At 36.5% G+C, this 20,408-nt stretch overlaps 2 protein-coding genes across 2 annotated transcripts; one reads left to right on the top strand and one right to left on the bottom strand.

Moving 5' to 3' along the window:
- On the top strand, positions 286-912 carry LOC110265339. Its single transcript, XM_021108292.1, has 2 exons — positions 286-480; positions 552-912. The coding sequence occupies exons 1-2, from the start codon at positions 286-288 to the stop codon at positions 780-782; spliced, it is 426 nt and encodes a 141-aa protein (XP_020963951.1). The 3' UTR covers positions 783-912.
- On the bottom strand, positions 954-4,965 carry LOC107611286. Its single transcript, XM_021108291.1, has 3 exons — positions 4,478-4,965; positions 1,451-4,199; positions 954-1,339 (listed from the first exon to the last, which is right to left on the bottom strand). Exon 2 carries the CDS (start codon positions 4,197-4,199, stop codon positions 2,238-2,240), a length of 1,962 nt encoding a protein of 653 aa, XP_020963950.1. The 5' UTR covers positions 4,478-4,965; the 3' UTR covers positions 954-1,339; positions 1,451-2,237.

Genomic DNA, 20,408 nt, shown 5'->3' with positions numbered 1-20,408 from the left:
TGAGATTCCAATTGCACTGTTTATGTCCCCCAGATTCCGATTCGAGCACCTTAATGGTCCTTCGAAGATTTTCCGACGTGACTCAGCGACGGCGTTGCTTATGTGGCACAGCCACTACCACGTTGGACGCCGTAGTGTACATATGACGTGGAATGTGTGATAAAATTCCCTAATGTAGTCCCTGTCCTCATTTTTAAACCCTAAAATTTCGTTGGCCTTCCCATTGAGGTTCTCTCCATCAACATCTTCTTCTGCATCTCTTCTGTACACCAATAGCTGTCCCCCATGAGAGAAAGTGGGAGCCATGTTGCAGGAAGTTCCAACCGATCATCGTCGACGGAGAACTGGAGAAGAAGCACGACGCGAAGCAGGCATGGACGGGTTCCGGACTGGTGCGGCTGTGGTTGTCGCCCGGTGCTAAGGTGGTCTGGGACGGAGTCGCATCCTAACAAGCCCTTCTTTGGTTGCCCCAACTATAATGTGAGTAAAATTTAATAATTTGTAGCAGATTGAAAATTTTTTTTTCGGTTGATTATTTTGGTTGGTTGCAGATAAGTGGAAAAACATGGTGTGGGTTATTCGTCTGGGCTGATTCTGTGCAAGAGGAGTTGTCTGAAGGAGCTGTTGCAGGAGATGATGATGGTGACAGGAAGATGAACTTTGCATGGCGGATGGGCAAGATGGAGGCAGACATTAGGAATCTGAAATTCATAACTCATGTTCTTGGATTTGGGTTCTTAGTAATTGTTGTTTTTGTAGGATTGGTGCTATTAAAGGGTTGAGAACATGTCAATGTAATGCAGTTCCCAAATTAATGAATGAAACTGTTATGTGGTAACATAACAAGGTTTGTGTAAATCATCTTACTTTGATATAATATAATATCCTGTTGGATGAAGTAAAAGAACTTGTAAATAAGTAACAGAAAGATTCCAAACCATGGACAATATTAATTGATCAATACCAAAATATGGCAAACCATTCATAGTTTTAACACATTACAACCATAAGTAATTGAACAAGTAGCATGACATACTTGATTAGTAATCAACAAAATGAACCATTGTTTAGAGTGAGCGCAGTCACTGTATCTTTTAACAAAAAACAAACACTTGACAAGCAAAATGTCCTAATGTCCTAATATGAAAGTTCACTTCTTTCGGGGGTGCTTAAATCCAGGAGTCGGCACAAACTTCAGAAAATTTGTGAATCGTGAAGCAGTGGCAGAACTCGCACCCTTCATTGGGTCTAGTGCTGTAGAAGGGGTTGTTGGAGGTGACCTTCTTCTAGTAGGCAGTTTGGCAGGTCTTGTGGCTGGTTCCCCGGTTACTTCAGTGAACTACACAAATTTCAAACCAGAAATAAATACCAAACATTGTCACTCAGTAAACCTTTTTCAGAGTTTTTACTCCATGAATTACAAAGGCTTATTATAGAATTAAAATTGTACCTTTTGAGAGTCTTCTGGTTCAGAACAAATTGGCTGTGACGGATCAATTTCTGATGCTTGACCAATAGGAGCAGAATTGATGGTAATATTAGCATTAGCCGTAGCTGTAGCAGTAGTAGTTGCATTTGGAGTAGCAGTTGCAGTGGCACTGGCAGATGCAGAGGCAGTTGCAGTGTCAGTTGTGGTGGCCTGGGCAGTTGCAGTTGCTTGTGCACTAGCATTTTTAGGGTCTTTATGTACCTTAAACTCTTGAAATGTTGTAGCTCTAGCACACTCCCATAACAGTCCCCTAAGCTCCAGGTCCTTCCACTGCTTATTGAAATTTCGCCACAAGTGCCAGACACAGAATCGGTGTCCCACATTAGGCATCACGGCTTTCATAGCAGGCAGTAATCCCTGAAGATATCAAGCATTATGTTACCATAATAGTCCATAACTTTGAAAATCGATCACCATAATAGTCCCTAACTTTGCATAACGATAACCATAATAGTCCCTAACTTTGCCAATCCTTCACCATAATAATCCCTAACTTTGAAAATCGATCACCGTAATAGTACCTAACAGCACACCATCATGGTATAGTACGTAATCAAACAATTAGATCAGAGCAGTATTCACAGTATAGCAGCAGACACTAACAGCACACCATAGTATATACCACAAAGTATCAAACAATTATATCTTAGGTATCATCACAATATGGCAGTATACTGCACTATATGCACTACATCAAGCTAACACAGTTTTACACATTTAAACTTATGTGAGAGTAAGGATTAAGGTTTCAGTAAGAAATTACCTTTTGCATATCAGAGATGAAGTTCCACCCATGGGTCTTGTAGTCTCCAAGATCCTCATGTAGCAACTCTAGAAACCACTTCCAATTCTCAAAGTTCTCCACTTCCACAACTGCCCAGGCAATGACATAGACATGATGATTAGCATCTTGTCCAACAGCCGATAGAATTTGCCCCCCGAAAATAGTTTTTAGAAAAGCCCCATCAAGTCCAATTAACGGACGACAGCCAGCCTTGAAACCTGACTTGCAGCCACTCAAGCAGACATACATCCTCTCAAATATGACCTCACCACTAGGCTGTGGCTTTGTGCATATCTGAACAGTTGATCCCGAGTTTGTTTTCAATAGTGTTTCACCATAGTCCCTAAGCATAGCATGTTGCTCCTTGGCATCCCCATAGACTATATTTCTAGCATCACACAGTGCCCGTGATATAGAGTTCCTATTGAGCGACAAGTCATATTTCGTCTTGAAATATGTTGTAGCCTCACAGTTCCTGAAATTGGGATATTTCCTTAGTTTTTTTACCAACTTACCTGCAACCCAATTTCTATTTGCTGCCCTGTTTTTATCCTCTCGTGGATAAGTGTGGTCATTGAAGAAAGTCTTAACTTGCCAGCAACTGTCTTCGTGGTCCCTTGATGCGTATACAACCCACTTGCAATCCTTCACCTTACATACTGCCCTCACCCTTTTACCATCATTCTTCCTAAACCTCATCCGTCTCCCTTCTTGTATAGTGAACTCCCTCACTGCCTCCTTGAACTCCCACTTAGTATTGAACTTCATCCCGACTTCTAAATGTAGTTCCCCGAACCTAGCACCATGTCTAAACACCGGAAATACCTCCTCTGAACTTTCTTCTCCAACCAGCTCATCCTCTGAATTAGGTGGTGTTTTCATCTCCAAAGAGTGCCACGAATTGCCACCATCCGATTCTGACCCTGGATCAAAAGCATCATGGTTATCCCCCTTTATACCTCCCCCCACAAATCCAATGTCCACATCTTCATCAGAAACGTCTTCCACAAATCCATCATCATCAACACAGACCTTGGCCTTCCCTTTTTCCTTTCCACTCTCAGCCTGGACCTTCTTCCTTGCATTGGGTTTCTTGACTTTCTTCTTCTGTGAAGGAACAGTATATCCAATGCCCGATTCATCTGAGCTATCATCCGGCTCTTGTGGCTTATAGGCCTCGTCCTCAGCACTCTCGTAGCTGTCATAAGAGTCTGAGTCAGATGATAAAATAACATGGTCACCTCCATTTCTCTTTGCTTTTGAAAAACCTTTCCCTGAAGACTTCAGACAGTATCTCCTAGTCCTGGTGACATTGTTCTGTGTGGGTATGGGTTTGGGTTTGGGAACTGTCTTAGGCTTACACTTTGACTTAGGCTTAGGCTGGGACTCCATGTTAGAATTCACATTGCTCTTCTTCAGTAACGCCTCTTTAGCTTGGGGCTTGTATGTTACCATGCTTAAACTCCTAGGATGGTCCTTCTCGGTGGTAGGTTTGACAGGGGGGTCTTTCACCATCCTGGCATTTGACTTGGCTTGCTCTCCAAGATCCCTCACCTCGTCATCAACATGCACAACAACATCCTCTCCTTGTACTATTTCAGGTTCTGAAATGCCATGTTCAATGTAGACATCCACTACCCCATTGTTCTTTCCACCATGAGAACATAGCTCTCTCAACTCATTATCAGAGTCTAAACGCCTCAAACCTACTTCCAGGCTCATCCCAGGGACCTGCCACCAAACTTCCTTCATGGTCTCATAGCCTAGCTCTTTGAAGTAATTTCTCAGGTATAATACATCCAACCTGTCCACATCCAGATCACCCAAACAATGCCTATTGTCAGGTGTGTATGTCCATCTCCCATCCTTCCCCCTCTCAAAATTTCCCCCATGATGAAACATTATGTCTAACAATTCGGCGTTCATCTGCAACATAACAGAGAAAATGCTTAAAATTCACCACGCATGCAACACATAAACAACAAATAACTTAGATATTACACACCACCAGAGATTAACCCCTGTTCTTTTCATAAGAAACAGAGCATGCATTACTAGTTTGAAGAAGGAAAACACTAAAACCCTAACAGGTAGTGGATTCTAACACAAACTACATGCATCATGTTCAAGTAAATTTAACAATCGGCCATATCAGGAATGAAACATGATCCAAAAAATTCAAAAAAATATAATAAAATTTGTACCTTGAAGCTAGCTTAAACGGTTCTTCAGTCGATGCTTCAATGGTGAACCACGAACCTTCCCCCAAGTTCAGTACAGCAATGTTAAGAAACCAGGCAGCAGTGCCCTTGCCTGTCGCTACTGCTTATGGAGGAGGAGACCAAGCGTTGAGAGAGGTGAGAAAATATGGAGGAGAAGACGTAACGAATACCAAACCTTTTGCCCAAGTTACTACTACTCTCACTGTGATCAAAACGGCGACGTGTGGGCTTTCAATCATTTTGCCCCATGAAATGACGTCGTTCTGACTCTCCAACGTGGCAGTGGCTGTGCCACATAAGCAACGCCGTCGCTGAGTCACGCCGGAAAATCTTCGAAGGACCATTAAGGTGCTCGAATCGGAATCTGGGGGACATAAACAGTGCAATTGGAATCTCAGGGGCAAAATTGGTGCACGGGCTGAATCTGGGGGACCACTATGGGGATTTAGTCTAGTTTTGAGATTTGAATAAGGAAATATTTCTACCCATAATTTATTTCTTTCTTTCTTTTCTATTTTTTCTGCATGTATATAGTACACATTCTCTCAAGTGCATAAACCATACTAATTAATTAATTATCATAATATCACTCTCACAGAACGAAATCATATAAAGATATACTTTATTTGATGAAAAATGTTAATGTTTGAATTTTAAAAGCACACAGACCCATAATTTCGCACAATAAAAATTAAACTCCAATGTGATGTTTAAGACTCCTTTTGTATTCTTCACTAAAAGATAATTACCAAATATCTACAACCAATGCACAGCATATCCCTGTGTTCATAACTAAAACAATACATTGTGCAGTAATTTTCACTAAATTACAGCTGTGCAATTTTAAGTTTCCTAAGTATGATGAAGTTATAAGAAAACAAAAGGGCCATATGCAGGTTTGTTATGTTCATTCTTTCAAAAGAGCATGTAAATTATGTGTAGTAGCATCCAGCAAGGATTGTTGTTCATTAATTAGAGTTAGAAATGACAACTTCAAGCCCCTCGACAGTTATTAAAGAATGGCACTTACCAAAATAAAGAACCCTGGCAATTGTTTCAAGAACAAAAGACCTTGCATAATCCCTATCATGGTACAAAGTATCAAGTATCTTTATCACAGAATTCTGAAAAATATCAACAAGGCAAAAAATAAGCAAACAGAAATAGACATCACTTTCCCTGAGAGGGGATTATATTAGCCAATTCAAGATTACAGCCTCAATATGAGAAATGACAGACCAAACATCATATTACCAAAAACATTCTACAGAGTATTGATTTCTCATTCTCATTGGCAAATCCGTAGCTTTCAGATGCTATAAACTATCAATCAATGACATCTACCTTAAATTGCCAACTGAATTGAAATTGAGCATACTCTTAATTGAGCACTTCCACACTAACACTAAGCAGTTGAAGTAGAAAACTTAAGCCAACATGAACACAATAACGATATAAACGAAGATAAAGTAATTGACTTACCGTGAGAGAGATATTAACTGATTGTTCAACGTTGATGATGAACTTCTCAAAGGACAACGATGATGAGTTTGAAGTTGAGTCTCCGCTTTTCATATTGGCTTTACCGGCATCATCAAAAGTATAAAACTTAGAGGATAAGGATTATTTCACTTTCACTTTCAATTTAATTTCTCCTTGTTATCTTATAACATAGTTATGTAGGCACAATGTATTGTTAACAAAGAAGAAATATGAGTAAAGTCTGAACCCAGTCCCTGTCCATTTTCTTGAAGGACATAGCGATTCTTGTCCAAAAAAAAATGGTATTCTCGGCCCTTGTCCCTGCTTGTCCCTCCTTTTCCCTCCTTGTCCAACGTCAAGACCTAGCGGAATTTGCGTATGTGGCGGTTAACGTTGATGATGTGTCAAGAATATGTCTGTTTAGTGCCATGATGGCAATTGAAATTTGAACAGGGATCGATTTGTCCTTTTTTTTTTACCGAAACGTTGTCATTTTATACATGGCAAAAATGGCTTGTTGAGTAGGACTGGGCAAAAAAATCCAAATTTTAGATTTTAAACCCAATCCAAACCAAACCACTTTAAAAAAATCAGTTTTTAAAAAAAAAAACATCCAAACCACATTGCATCAATTTTATGGTTTGGTTTTTTAATCCAAACCAATTAACCAACTTAAATCCATATCTGGATCCAAATCCGAATTAGGATCCAAATTTGGAAAAACCCTAATTCGGTGAACCAGTTCACAGTTCACACTACGCACAAATCGCGCTTCTCCTTCAACTGTGGCATTGCGCTTCTCCTTCTCCTTCGGCGCTTCTCCTTCGACGCTTCTCCTTCGGTCTTCTCCTTTCTCATTCGCCGTTGTCATTCTTTGGTTTCACCATCTCCGTCTCGCCGACTTGCCGTCACAGGTGTGGGCTTTCCATTCGCCTCTGCTCGTGCTTCTTGCCACTGGGTCACAGCGTTAGTACCATTACCTTTACCTCTGCTCGTTCTTCTTCTAGAGAAATTTTGGGTTGTCGTGTCTGATTTTGCAATTCATTGCATTGCAGATTTTGTTCTTCCACCCAGGAGCAAAACAAAGTTCGTGAAACTGAACCAGAACAAACAGTTCCAACACAATCAGAACAAGCATTTTCTGTGTCTTCTTGTGTTTATCAAGTATTTTGACCTTGTATTCCTTGTGCTTTAAACCTTGTATTCCTTGTGTTTCTATGTCTTCTTGTGGGCCTTTCTCTTATTACTGCTGTAAAAGTTGGCCTTTTTCCATCTACCAATTTGGTTCACTCTTGCTCTATTGTAGGGCCTCTTTAGTGTTGTGTTAATCTCAAAGTTATTGGAACTTTTATATCCTGTTCCGAGATTACCTGTTGGAAATTTTAAACCTTTTATATTGGTGTATATAGAGATTTTTTAAAAGTAGGGATATATTAGATTTTCCTTGTCTTCTGTTTAAAATTTACTACTTTATTGCAAAATTGTTGAAATTGTTGCTGGAACTGGGCTGTTATTATGACTTAAGTCTTAAGCTAATAGTGGTCTTATGTTGCTCTAGGAAGTTATACTTGGATTCTAAGTATGTGTTGATATGTGCAAGATTTGATCTTTTAGATGTGGGTTAGTCTTTATTGGACAAGGAACAGAGAGTTTTCAGTGGCAATGGGGTTGCTTTGCTTATTTGCTTACTTTTTTGAAAAACAAAAAGGTTCATATGGGTTTTGTTGCATATATGGTTTTCTGGTGAAGTAGGATCTCAGCAGGTCATGTCGTGCAATTTCATCATTATTTTAAGGTGGGAGAAATTGGGGGAGGATACCAGAGCACAATTTTTGTAGTTGCACTTGGATCAACTCACAAACTGCATAGTAATTGGGAGATTGATTTTGTGGGGTAGGGACTAGGGCTTTAACGCCTAGGATTCAAGATAGAATATGGATGTCATGGATATATGCTTTAGGTCTGTGGACTATGATAATGAATGTTGCGTAGTAGAATGCTAGACTCAGAGTCCTCTGTATAATTTAAATTCTATCAACAGTTCAACGTGGCTGAGCAAATGCAATAAAATAAAAGATTAGGAGTGGATGTATTTGGCAAAAAGTTTATGCTATCATTGATTAGGATATGAATGAAGCTGACTTTAAGGTGACTAATATGGACCCATACAAAAAATGGTTCAAAAGAAATATAGTCTAATTTAATTGTGTTGTTTGGATATCGTATACTCTCTGTATCATAATTGATAAGTGTTGTTTGGATTGATACCCTTTCATGTTTGTTTTAAGATTAGCCATGAACATTTATGCTAAGGGAGGGAGATAGATAATGTACTTTAAATAGGTGGAGCTTCTAAGGTGTAATTTGGAAACTTGGTTGTGTCTATCTCTTGTTTAACTTGAAATGATCATGTAAAAATGTTGTATCGTAATCCCTCTTGTTCACAATATTGTTGTTGGTGGTGGTAGTGGTTTTTATTGGTGGAAATCATAACTTGCATTGATAATAATAATAGTCTTCCTCTTTTCTGACTTGTGCCCATGTTTGTTGTTTCTGTTCCAAATTGCCAAGTCAGTGAGTCGCTTCTTATTTTTTACCACTGGGGGAAATATTTATGTGGAAGTGTGTTTATTTTGTTGGATAAATGAATTGTCATAATGACATTGTTCTTGCTTAGCAAAAATACACGGTATCTCACATTTAAGTAGAAATAGGATGACTGAATTATTGCATTGTTTTTAATTACTAAACTCATGATAAATAGAACAAAATTATGACAGAGTAGGATTGAAATTTTTGGATGAGAAAGTGATGGTAGGTTAGTTGGCTTAATGTGCTTGAATGTTCTGATGAAATAGGATGATCAAAATCAAAATGGTTACTTTTGAGTGCTGTAAAGTGTAAATAGCTCATTTGACAAAGGCGTTTTTTTCTTTAATTTTTTCTAGATTTCCAAAATATACAGATACAATGCAGAAACTAAGTAACTTTTTATTTTATTTTCCTCCAAACGTTTTGATTAGAATTAAGAATAATTGTCTTATTTAGTTTACTAAACATATTCTAATTTAGTTGACTAAACATATTCTAATTTAATTTCATAATCCTTGGGTCGTGTTTTTTTTGCGAGATATATGAACATGGATTAGTTTATGAATCATGCTGAAGTTTTATTGGCTGTTGTTTCTTTGGATTAGTTTGTGTTAATTTTAGCATGTTTGGCACCAAATTTTGGGTTATGTACACCTTGCTTTATATCCAGAGCAAGATGACTAAAAACAGTAATATTGAAGCAGCAGGGATGTCCGCTAGCACTCAACCATCTTCTCCATCATCAGGTGTTCGTAAGAATCGGTCAGCTATCTGGGATCATTTTGATATAGAGAATGCTACCGAGAAGAAGGCTAAATGCAAATATTGTGGTAGCTTAATACAATATGGGAATTGAATCAGCTCAATGGGTGGTCATTTGAGAAGATGCAAGCAAAATCCTAATAATGATTAGAACAAAAGAAGAAAAACAACGACCACACCGACTATAGATGAGCGTGGTGTTTTAAATTCATCTAGTGCTTCCAAATTTGACCAAGAGGAGGCTCGAAGGGCACTTGTGGAAATGTTTATTGGGGAAGAGCTACCATTTCGCTCCGTTGAAAGCCAGAAATTCCGAAGATTTGTGCATGCCCTACAAGCAAGATTCAAAGTTCCTTCACGGACTACATTAGCACGTGACATTGGAGCTCTTTATGCTGAAGAGAAGATGAAGTTACAAGATTTTCTCTCGGCAAATTATGGTAGAGTATGTCTAACCACTGACACTTGGACTTCAATTCAAAATTTTACTTATATGAGTTTGACAGCACATTTTGTTGATTTGGATTGGAAATTACATAAAAAGATACTTAATTTTTGTCAAGTGACAAGTCATTCAGGAGAGGTTATAGGAGCAACAATTGAATCTTGTTTAAATAATGAGAATTTGAATCGGGTATTTAGTGTGACAGTTGATAATGCCTCGTCTAATAATGTTGCAATTAAATATCTGAAGCAGCGATTGAATTCTTGGAATAGCATTATTTTGAATGGTGAATTTATTCATATGAGGTGTTGTGCACATATTATAAACTTAATTGTAAAAGAAGGGTTGAAAGAGATTGATGAATCAGTCTTGAGGATTTGCAGTGCAGTAAAATATGTTAGATCTTCTCCATTTAGAGCTAGTAGGTTTCAAAAGTGTGTTGAACTAGAAAAAATTCAATATAAAGGCTTGCCTTGCATGGATGTTGAGACTAGGTGGAACTCTACCTATCAAATGTTAGAGGTAGCTTTGAAGCATCGCAAAGCATTTGAGTTGCTTGCTTTGAAAGATAATACCTATATAGGAGAGATGAACGGAGGAAAAGGGAGAGGTATTCCTTTTGATTCAAACTGGGAGTATGCTGAGTCCATTGTACCATTTTTGCGAGTGTTTAATGATGTCACTATACGTGTTTCTAGTACTTTATATGTTACCAGTGATATGTATATGAAGGAAGTATTTTCAATTGGACGATTTATTTGTCATTCTTGTGATTCTATTGATTTTAGTAGTATGTCAATGGCAGAAAGGATGAGGGTTAAGTATGAGAAGTATTGGGGCAATCCTAATTCGGTGAATATGTTGTTATTGATTGCTATTGTACTTAATCCAATGCAAAAGATTGAGTATGTCAATTATTTCTTGGATTACTTATTTGGAGAAGAAAAAGAAGGTGAATTGAAGTCAAAGTTGTCCAAGTACATAAAGTTACTTTATCAGCAATACCAAAGTTCTGAGGAAGCAAGTGAAGCTGATACGCAAGATGTTCAAGCCAACAACATTAATACCGATCTTTATGGCATGGGCTTTTTTCTGCAAGCAACCGGTCGTAGAATAAATACAAGATCTGAACTTGATAGATATTTACAAGAAGAATGCGAGTCATACTCCCATAAGTTCGATATACTAAACTAGTGGAAGGTCAACTCAACCCGATTTCCAATTCTTGGAAATATGGCTCGTGAGGTATTGGCTATACCTGTTTCTACGGTAGCTTCGGAGTCTACATTTAGTACTGGAGGAAGAGTCCTCGATCCATACCGCAGTTTCTTAACACCTAGAATGGTAGAAGCCTTAGTCTGCACAGGAGATTGGCTTAAGGAAGATCTTTTCTCTGATTTAGATGATGATGGTGAAGTTCTTCAACAAGTTGATCAAGGTATAGAATTTGTTTCATATTTCTTCTCATTTTATTTTATTTTTATTTTTGTCATCTTTCTATTTTAGAATTTAGGTATTAGTTACCAATTAAAAGTTGTTGAATATAGACTTGATAATTAATTTGATTCCGTTGGCAGATATATTTTCCTCTAATGATGGTGCTTGTTCTATGGTGGCATCAATTGATAATCTTAATGATGACTAGGTATGCTTAATATTCTCATTTGGTTTAATACTTTCATTCAAAGATTTGTTTTAAAATGACAAAAGTATATTTTGTTATTTGCAAATATATTTTCCTCAAAGGTTGTGGTTGTTTGATGATTTTGTTGGTAACTTGGCATCTTTTGATACTTTGTGGTTGTTGTTTTAGAGAGATTTTTTGGTGGTATTCTTTTGATGTTTTGAGAATGATTAAATGTTATATAGATTAGCTATTGTCATTAGATTTATAAAGAACCAAATTCTAGTTGTAATGAACCTATACACTTTAAAATGACTTTAGTATTAATTTTACTTTTAAAAAAATTATGGTTTGAAAATTGAATTTCTAAAAACCGGTTTTAAAAGTGGATTTTTTGTTAAAATATCTGGTTTGAAAATTGAATTTTTAAAAACTAGTTTTAAAATTAGATTTTTGGTTGAAGAAACTGGTTTTAAAACTGGATTTTCAAAAATTTGTTTTAAAACTGAATTTTTGGATAAAAAATCTGGTTTTAAAATTGGATTTTATAAAAAAAAAAACCGGATTTTAGATTTGGATTTTAAAAAAATCGGACTTAAAACCGGTTTGTACGTAAAACCGGATTTAAAACCGGTTTAGAACCGATTTCTCTCTTCAATCCAATTCTGGTTTAGTTTCATGAACCATAAAAATGGTTCTGAAGTGGATCCAGTTTGGATTTATAAAAATCCAAACCATGCCCACCCCTATTGTTGAGTGTGCATATTGGCTTTCCATATAACCCACAATCCCTCACCTCTATTTATAGAAAATCCTAAAATATTTTCCTCTTCTCCCTCCAAAAGACGACTCTGGGACGGTGCATGTGATGGTATTCCTAAGTGGATCTCTGACTCTGCTGCTGACAAGACGCGAGGAAAGGGGACTGACGGCGTCAATGACGGACTTGTTGACGGCGTCGATAGAAGTTGAAGGTGGAAGCTGCAGAGATAAACAATGGGGTTAGGGTATTAAAAAATTTGGTGAATTTGAATTGTTGTGCTTGTTTTTTTCGATGTTGCAAACATGGAAGTTGCCAAAAAATTTTTACATTTAGAGAAGCTGCATTTTGTATTTGTTCATTTTGTCTTTAGTTAATGCAAAGAGTTTTGCACAAGAATGGGGTGAACTGAAGGGATGTCATGAATTTTTTTTTACATTATTCTCCATTGTTGAATCATTGAACTGAGCTGAACTTTGCATGACTGAATGGAACTTTGAATAATTGTGCTGTTTTGACTAAAATAGTTAAGATAATTAGGTTTTTTTACATATCTTATTTTTTTTGTTATAATTAATCTTAATGTAGATAGATGAGATGGTAGTTCTTGTGTTTAATTATGAAGATTCTTTTAAGAGGAACTCAGAGGGGTACTAAATTATGATGATAGAAATGTGTGTAGATATCCACCCATGAATTTATATTTCATTAACTTCTTTGATTTGGAGACTTTATTTAAGGAGTTGGGATATAGAGAGTATAAAAGCATGTATTGACTTGACATGACTGCACCTGATATGAAAACTAGGTTGCATCTTCTCAAGGGTGATGTTGAGATAAATCAAATGAGGGATAACATCAGCAAAAATAAAGAGACTCATGAATTTTACTTATACTTTGAACATCCAGTCAATGTTCCTGAGGTTGTTGATGATGTTCCGAGGGATGAAGTTGTGCTGAGTGATTTATCATCCTCATTCTCAGATAATGGATACGAGAGTACAAAAAATGAGGTTTACAAGCCTCCTCCTCCTGGGTTTAAAGATTCTAACAACAGTGAAGATATTGAATTAGAGAGAAAGAAACTTAATAAGAGGAAGAAGATGGCTTCACTTAAGAAGAAGACTGATCAAGGCCCAAAAGAAGTTCACAAATCTAGCCCAATTAGTGATGATAGGGTTGGGCCGAATGGTTCAAAGAGAAGGGGTTCTAAGAAGTACACTGGAGTGAAAAAAAGTATATCCTTAAGGATGGGCTGCATAATGACAATAATAATGGGTTTGTAGGTGGTGGCAATAAGGGAATTAGTAGTGGGTTTGGGGAGAAATGTGTTAAGAATCTGAATATTGATCAAGGTGGTGAGGAATTAGACTCTGATTATGAGAAACCTTATGAATATGAAAGTGAGGCATTTAATATCCCAATTTCATCTGAAGATGATGGTAGGACTGCGTATGATGCATTTAATGAGGAGATCGAGTATGGTGAAGTTGAATTCAAAGTTGGTCAGATATGTGTTACCATGGAGGCTTTCAAAAATGCTTTGAAGGACTACTTCGTATATGAGAGTAAAGATGTCATGTACTTAAAGAATGATAAGCGAAAGGGCAACATGTGCGGATCCAAATTGTCCTTGGTTAATCTTGACACCATGGAATAGCCATGATGGTTGTTTTCAAGTAAAAACTCTCTTTAATGAGCATAACTGTGGGAGGGACGTTGGTAGTAACCTTGCTGATAGGTCATGGGTTACTTTAAAGTTAGTTAAAAGGTTGATTACCCAACCAGATTTAAAATCTAAGCAGGCCATCGAGTACATGATTGAAGACTATAATGTTGAGTTGAGTGAAAAAGAGATTAGTAGGACTCTAAAGGCAGCATGGGAGAAAGTAATTGGCAATGAACAAGTACAGTATGGAAGAATTCGTGATTATCTCATGGAGTTACATAGCAGTAACCCAGGGTCAACTGCTTTGATGGAAGTAACTCCTCAGACTGAGTCTCACCCATTGTTTGATAAGCATTATATCAGCTTAGATGCGTGCAAAAAAGGATTCAAAGACGGGTGCAAGCCTCTAATCGGATTGGATGGTTGCTTTCTTAAGGGCTATTATGGTGGACAGCTCCTTAGTGTAGTTGGACAAGATGGCAATAACCATTTTTATGTTATTGCATATGTTGTGGTACCAAATGAATGTAAGGAGACATGAAGGTGGTTTTTGACACTGCTTCAAGAATATTTGGGGGACTGCACTGAAGGTGGTTGGAACTTCATTTCATATCAACAAAAGGTGAGTTCAGTAAATTAATTTATGTTTATATTTGTATAACTATTTTACAATTTATTAAAATTATATTGTTTAATTCCCTTGTATTGTTGTGTTAAAAAAGGGGTTGGCTTTGGCATTGAAAGTGGTTATGCCTTTGTCTCATCACAAAAATTGTGTGTTACACATATGAAAAATTTTTATTAAGTATTTTAAAGACCAGCAGACCAAGCAGTTAGTATGGGAATGTGCAAGATGCACTACTCAAATTGAATTTAAGGCATCCATGGAGAACTTAAAGAAAGCCAGTGTTGAAGTATGGGAGTATATGAGAAGGTTTAATCCTGGTGTTTGGTCGAAAGCGTTCTTCAGTCAGTCAATAGCGAGGAGCCTAACCATGGATGGCTAACCATAGATGCAGTGAGAGCCACCTATTCATACTGCATAAAGCCAATCAATAGCAAAGAATATTGGATCCCTACTGACTCTCCAAAACCACTTCCTCCTCAAATAAAGAAACCTACTAATAGACCAAAGATGAAGAAAATGGCAGATCCGGTTGAAGGTGAAATGCACACCAACAAGGCTAGGAAAACATTCCTTGTGACATGTAAAAAATGTGGCCAAAAAGGACATTACTACAAGACTTGTACCAATGCACCACAAGATCCAAATTGGCAACCTATGACGAAGAAGGAGAGGAGAGCAAAGAGCAAACAGATTGTGGTGTCAACCCAACCAAAAACTGACCAGGTTTCACTGCTAACTTATTATAGGGTTTGATAAGTATTAAACAAAATGTTTAGGGGTTTACTGCTAACTTATATGTCTATTTTAGAAATTGCTAACAATAGATTTGTCTATATTCAAACTTATTAACATTGCTAACTTAATATGTAATCAAGTTGTGATTATTAGCAGGCACCCCAAGACAGATAACAGTTCAAATGCTCCTCATGGTGAAATTCTGGTAAATGCTATGGTGAGTATAGCACATTTATGACATGGATCCTATATGATGGTGATGCTAGCCTTGCTAACATGTAAATTTGTGTCGATTGATACAGTCTAAGGCTAAGAAGAACAAGAAAAAACTCCTTAAAACCACATCGAAAGAAGGGCAAGTTGGCACACACCAAAGTGAGGAAATACCTCTTTCACAATCTGCACCTAATATGGAGGAGGTATACTATTCATCCCTAAATACATTTACATGTTAACCCAAACTCGCAAATACATTCACTATAATTTTTGATGATGTTCAATTTTTTTACTTTTTGGACCAGCCTGTGAAAGATAACACGTAGATGAATCCAATGTCATCTGTGCGAGAAAAACAATAGATTATTAGATCCACATGCATGTCCACACCAACATAGGGACCACCGTTCACATCCATGGCTCCAACACTTCCAACCCAAGGGTTTAGGTCCCCTCATCCCGAGAATACCTTTGCCAACAATACTGTATCCGCAGAGACAATTGCTATATCAAGTTCTAGGACTGCCTCAAGGATCTTGAAGTTCATCCCCACTCCAAGAATGAGGCCACCTAAGGAGTATTGAAATGATGACTTTGAAATAGTTGTTTGTGTTTTGTTGACTTAGTTAGGAACCTTATGAATTTGTTTTGTTTTTAATTTATTTGGATATGCATATTTTGGAAGTTATTATTATGGCTATTTAGAGCCTTGAAGAAACTTGACTTCATCTTCAGTATTTTGTTGGGATCATTTTCCATGCCTGCTATTGTTAGAATTGTTCTCTTTAGCAAAATTGTGACCTTTTAGAGCTATCAATATCAACTTTGTGTCATTATATTAGGTTACAATAGCTGGTTGAATTTCTCTTGTTGCTTTATATTACCATTTTATAGTTAAGTCATTGTCTATACTAATTATATCAAGTCTAGCAACTGCATATTTAAATAATTAAACACAGCCATGTATGAAACAATAAATTTTGATCTTCATTGATGCACAAATTATATTTTTCAATTTCATATTGGTACAACCCTTACAACCATGATCACTGGTGCACGAATTTCCATACTTTGTACAACTGAACCAACAAGTGTACTGGGTCATCCAAGTAATACCTGAGTGAGTCAGGGTTGATCCCACGAGGATTGTGATTTTAAGCAAGCTATGGTTATCTTGTAGATCTTAGTCAAGCGAATAGAAAGATTGTTTAATTGTTTAAACGCATAAAAAGAAAATAAATAAAACGTTAATCAATTGATGGTGAAAGAAATGATAAGAAGATGGTTAAGGCTTAGAGATGCTTTGTTCTTCTGGATAAATCCGGTCTTTCTGTCTTCTTCAACTGTGAATGATTTCTTCTATGGCAAGTTGTATGTGATTAACGCTCTTCTTAAGAGATCGTCAATGCTCCTCTAGATCTGAACCTCAGGGTTAATATAGATCCAGTCTGATTGAGGGTGAAGCTCCTGCAGTTCATTCTTCTTAGTGATCCTACTCAAAACACCACAGTCAAGGTCGAATCTTCCGGATCAGAGAATGCTGTGCCTTTGGTTCTAGCCTGTACCACAAAGACTCTAATCTCCCCGTACCTTGGTTGAACTGGTGTCTCGAGAAGTCCCCAATGAAGTCATGAATTAGTCATCTAAGAGATGTATAATCAAGTTAGTGGTTCATCAATTGTCCGATGAAAGACTCACTCTGAACTCATGTAGAATGGGATAACCTTGTGCTGGTTCAACGCATTCATAATGATGAAGAACGAATATACATCTTAGAATAGAGAATCAAACACGAATGTAAATAGAACAGTAGTACTTTATTAATCCATAAAACTCAGCAGAGCTCCTTCCCTCAACCTAGGAGGTTTAGAAACTCATGCTGATAGAAAATACAATGTGTAATTCAAAATATGATAGGTCCTCCTCTGAGATTATGGGAGTTCTCAAAATAAATACTAGACTAATGACTAAGAATTACATAAGAAAGGTAAAATAGTCTTTTAGTGCGAAAATCCACTTCTGGGGCCCTCTTGATGAGTGTTTGGATTGAGCTTAATTGAGATCCACGTGCTAGGAGGCCTCTAAGGCGTTGAATGCTGGCTAGGGGATCCTTTATGGGTGTTGGACGCTAGTTTCTTCTCCTTTGGGTGCTGGATGTCAGAATGGGGCAGAAGGCTGTGTTGGACGCCAGTTTTGGGCCTTCAATTCTGAAGAAAAGTATGGACTATTGATGAGCGGATAATTTATACGCTTTTTGGCATTGTTTTTAGTATGTTTTTAGTAGAATCTAGTTACTTTTAGGGATGTTTTTATTAGTTTTTATGCTAAATTCATATTTCTGGACTTTACTATGAGTTTGTGTGTTTTTCTGTGATTTCAGGTATTTTCTGGCTGAAATTGAGGGACTTGAGCAAATATCAGATTCAGAAGTTGAAGAAGGACTGCTGATGCTGTTGGATTCTGACCTCCCTACACTCAAAGTAATGTTTCTGGAGCTACAGAACTCAAAATGGCGCGCTTCTAATTGCGTTGGAAAGTAGACATCCAGGGCTTTTCAGCAATATATAATAGTCTATACTTTGCCCAAGATTAGATGACGCAAACTGGCGTTCAACGCTAGCTCTCTGCCCAATTCTGGCGTTCTGCGCCAGAAACAAGTTGCAAAGTGGAGTTCAACGCCCAAACTGGCACAAAAGCTAACGTTCAACTCCAGAAAGAGCCTCTGCACGTGTAACATTCAAGCTCAGCCCAAGCACACACCAAGTGGGCCCCGGAAGTGGATTTATGCATCAATTACTTACTTCTGTAAACCCTAGTAGGGGATTGTTTGAGTTTGGACAACTGACGGTTCATCTTGTTGCTCAGATTAGGTAATTTTCTTTTTGTTTTCTTTTCAAAAATTTTTCCTATGTTTTCGAAAAAAATTTTAAAAATAATAAAAATGTTTTCAAAAATTTATTTTTCTTCAGAATTTTTAAGAATGAATTCTAGTGTTTCATGAAGCATGTTGAAGCCTGGCTGGCTGTAAAGCCATGTCTAATTCTTCTGGATAGGGCATGTTAGGCGTGTCATGTCTGAGTTACATACTAAAGCTTGGCTGGCTATTAAGCCATGCCTGACCCTTTGATTGGAGCTTTAGACTAAAGAGCATAAGATTCCTGGAATTCATATTAAAAATTTTGGAATCCTTATTTTTTCTTTTTCAAAATATTTTCAAAAAAAATTAAAAATATACAAAAAAATAGAAAATCATAAAAATAAAAAAAAATATTTTTTTGTGTTTCTTGTTTGAGTCATGTGTCATGTTATAAGTTTGGTGTCAATTGCATATGCATCTTGCATTTTTCGAAAAATTCATGCATTCATAGTGTTCTTCATGATCTTCAAGTTGTTCTTGGTAAGTCTTCTTGTTTGATCTTGATGTTTTCATGTTTTGTCTTTTCTTGTTTTTCATATGCATTCTTGCATTCATAGAGTCTAAACATGAAAGATTTCTAAGTTTGGTGTCTTGCATGTTTTCTTTGCATATAAAAATTTTCAAAAATATATTCTTGATGTTCATCATGATCTTCAAAGTATTCTTGGTGTTCATCTTGACATTCATAGCATTCTTGCATGCATTCATTGTTTTGATCTAAAAATTTCATGCATTGCATCATTTTCATGTTCTTCTCTCTCCTCATTAAAAATTCAAAAAAAAAATCAAAAAAATATCTTTCCCTTTTTTCTCTCTTAAAATTTCGAAAATTAGATTTGACTTTTTCAAAAATTTTTAAAATCCAGTTGTTTTTATGAGTCAAATCAAATTTTCAATTTAAAAATCTTATCTTTTTCAAAATCTTTTTCATTTGTCTTAGTTATTTTTGAAAATTTCAAAAATATTTTTCAAAAATCTTTTTCTTCATTTTATATCATAATTTTCGAAAATAACATCATCAATTAATGTTTTGATTCAAAAATTTCAAGTTTGTTACTTACTTGTTAAGAAAGATTCAAACTTTGAGTTCTAAAATCATATCTTGTGATTTCTTGTGAATCAAGTCATTAATTGTGATTTTAAAAATCAAATATTTTTCAAAACTAATTTCAATCATATCTTTTCAAAAATATCTTCTTATCTTATCTTTTTCAAAATTTGATTTTAAAATATCTTTTCTAAGTTCTTATCTTCTTATCTCTTCAAAATTGATTTTCAAATTTGTTTCAACTAACTAACTAACTTTTTGTTTGTTTCTCATCTTTTTCAAAACTACCTAACTAACTCTCTCTCTCTCTAATTTTCGAAAATCCCTTTCCTCTTTTTCAAAATTTCTTTTTAATTAACTAATTATTTTAATTTTTTATTTCAATTTTCGAAAATTACTAACCTTTTTCAAAAACTATTTTCGAAAATCACTAACCCTTTTTCAAAAAAATAATTATCGAAAATCCTTCTCCCTCATCTCCTTCTAATTATTTATTCATCTACTAACACTTCTCTTCATCTCACATCACTGCTCTTATCCTTACCCTTGTGTTTGGATTCTTCATTATTCTTCACCCCTATTCCTTTTCTTCTTCTGCTAACAATAAGGAACCTCTTTACTGTGACATAGAGAATTCCTCTTCTTTTCTTGTTCTCTTCTCTTTCTTATGAGCAGGAACAAGGAAAAAGGCATTCTTGTTGAAGCTGATCCAGAACCTGAAAGGACTCTGAAGAGGAAACTAAGAGAAGCTAAATTACAACAATCCAGAGACAACCTTATTGAAAAAAGCTCAAGAACTCATTGACATGGTTGCTAATAACCAGTTCATGTACACTTCTGAGAGGAATCCTGTGAATAATGGGATGCACGCCTATGAAGAAGGGAGTTCTTGAAATTGATACTCTGAATGCCATATTGACTCAGAACAAAATATTGACTCAGCAAGTCAATATAATTTCTCAGAGTCTGAATGGAATGCAAGCTGCATCCAACAGTACTCAAGAGGCATCTTCTAAAGAAGAAGCTTATGATCCC

This window comes from Arachis ipaensis, chromosome B08, assembly GCF_000816755.2.
Source record: "Arachis ipaensis cultivar K30076 chromosome B08, Araip1.1, whole genome shotgun sequence".
NCBI lineage: Eukaryota > Viridiplantae > Streptophyta > Magnoliopsida > Fabales > Fabaceae > Arachis > Arachis ipaensis.
The sequence above is the reverse complement of the archived record's forward strand: the minus strand, read 5'-3'. Positions and strand labels throughout refer to the sequence as shown.

Excerpts from the sequence above, each read along its gene's own strand:
- LOC107611286 (XM_021108291.1), bottom strand. The coding sequence starts at position 4,199 with ATGAACGCCGAATTGTTAGACATAATGTTTCATCATGGGGGAAATTTT.
- LOC110265339 (XM_021108292.1), top strand. The coding sequence starts at position 286 with ATGAGAGAAAGTGGGAGCCATGTTGCAGGAAGTTCCAACCGATCATCG. Across the intron at positions 481-551 it reads TTGGTTGCCCCAACTATAAT|ATAAGTGGAAAAACATGGTG; the intron begins GTGAGTAAAATT and ends GGTTGGTTGCAG.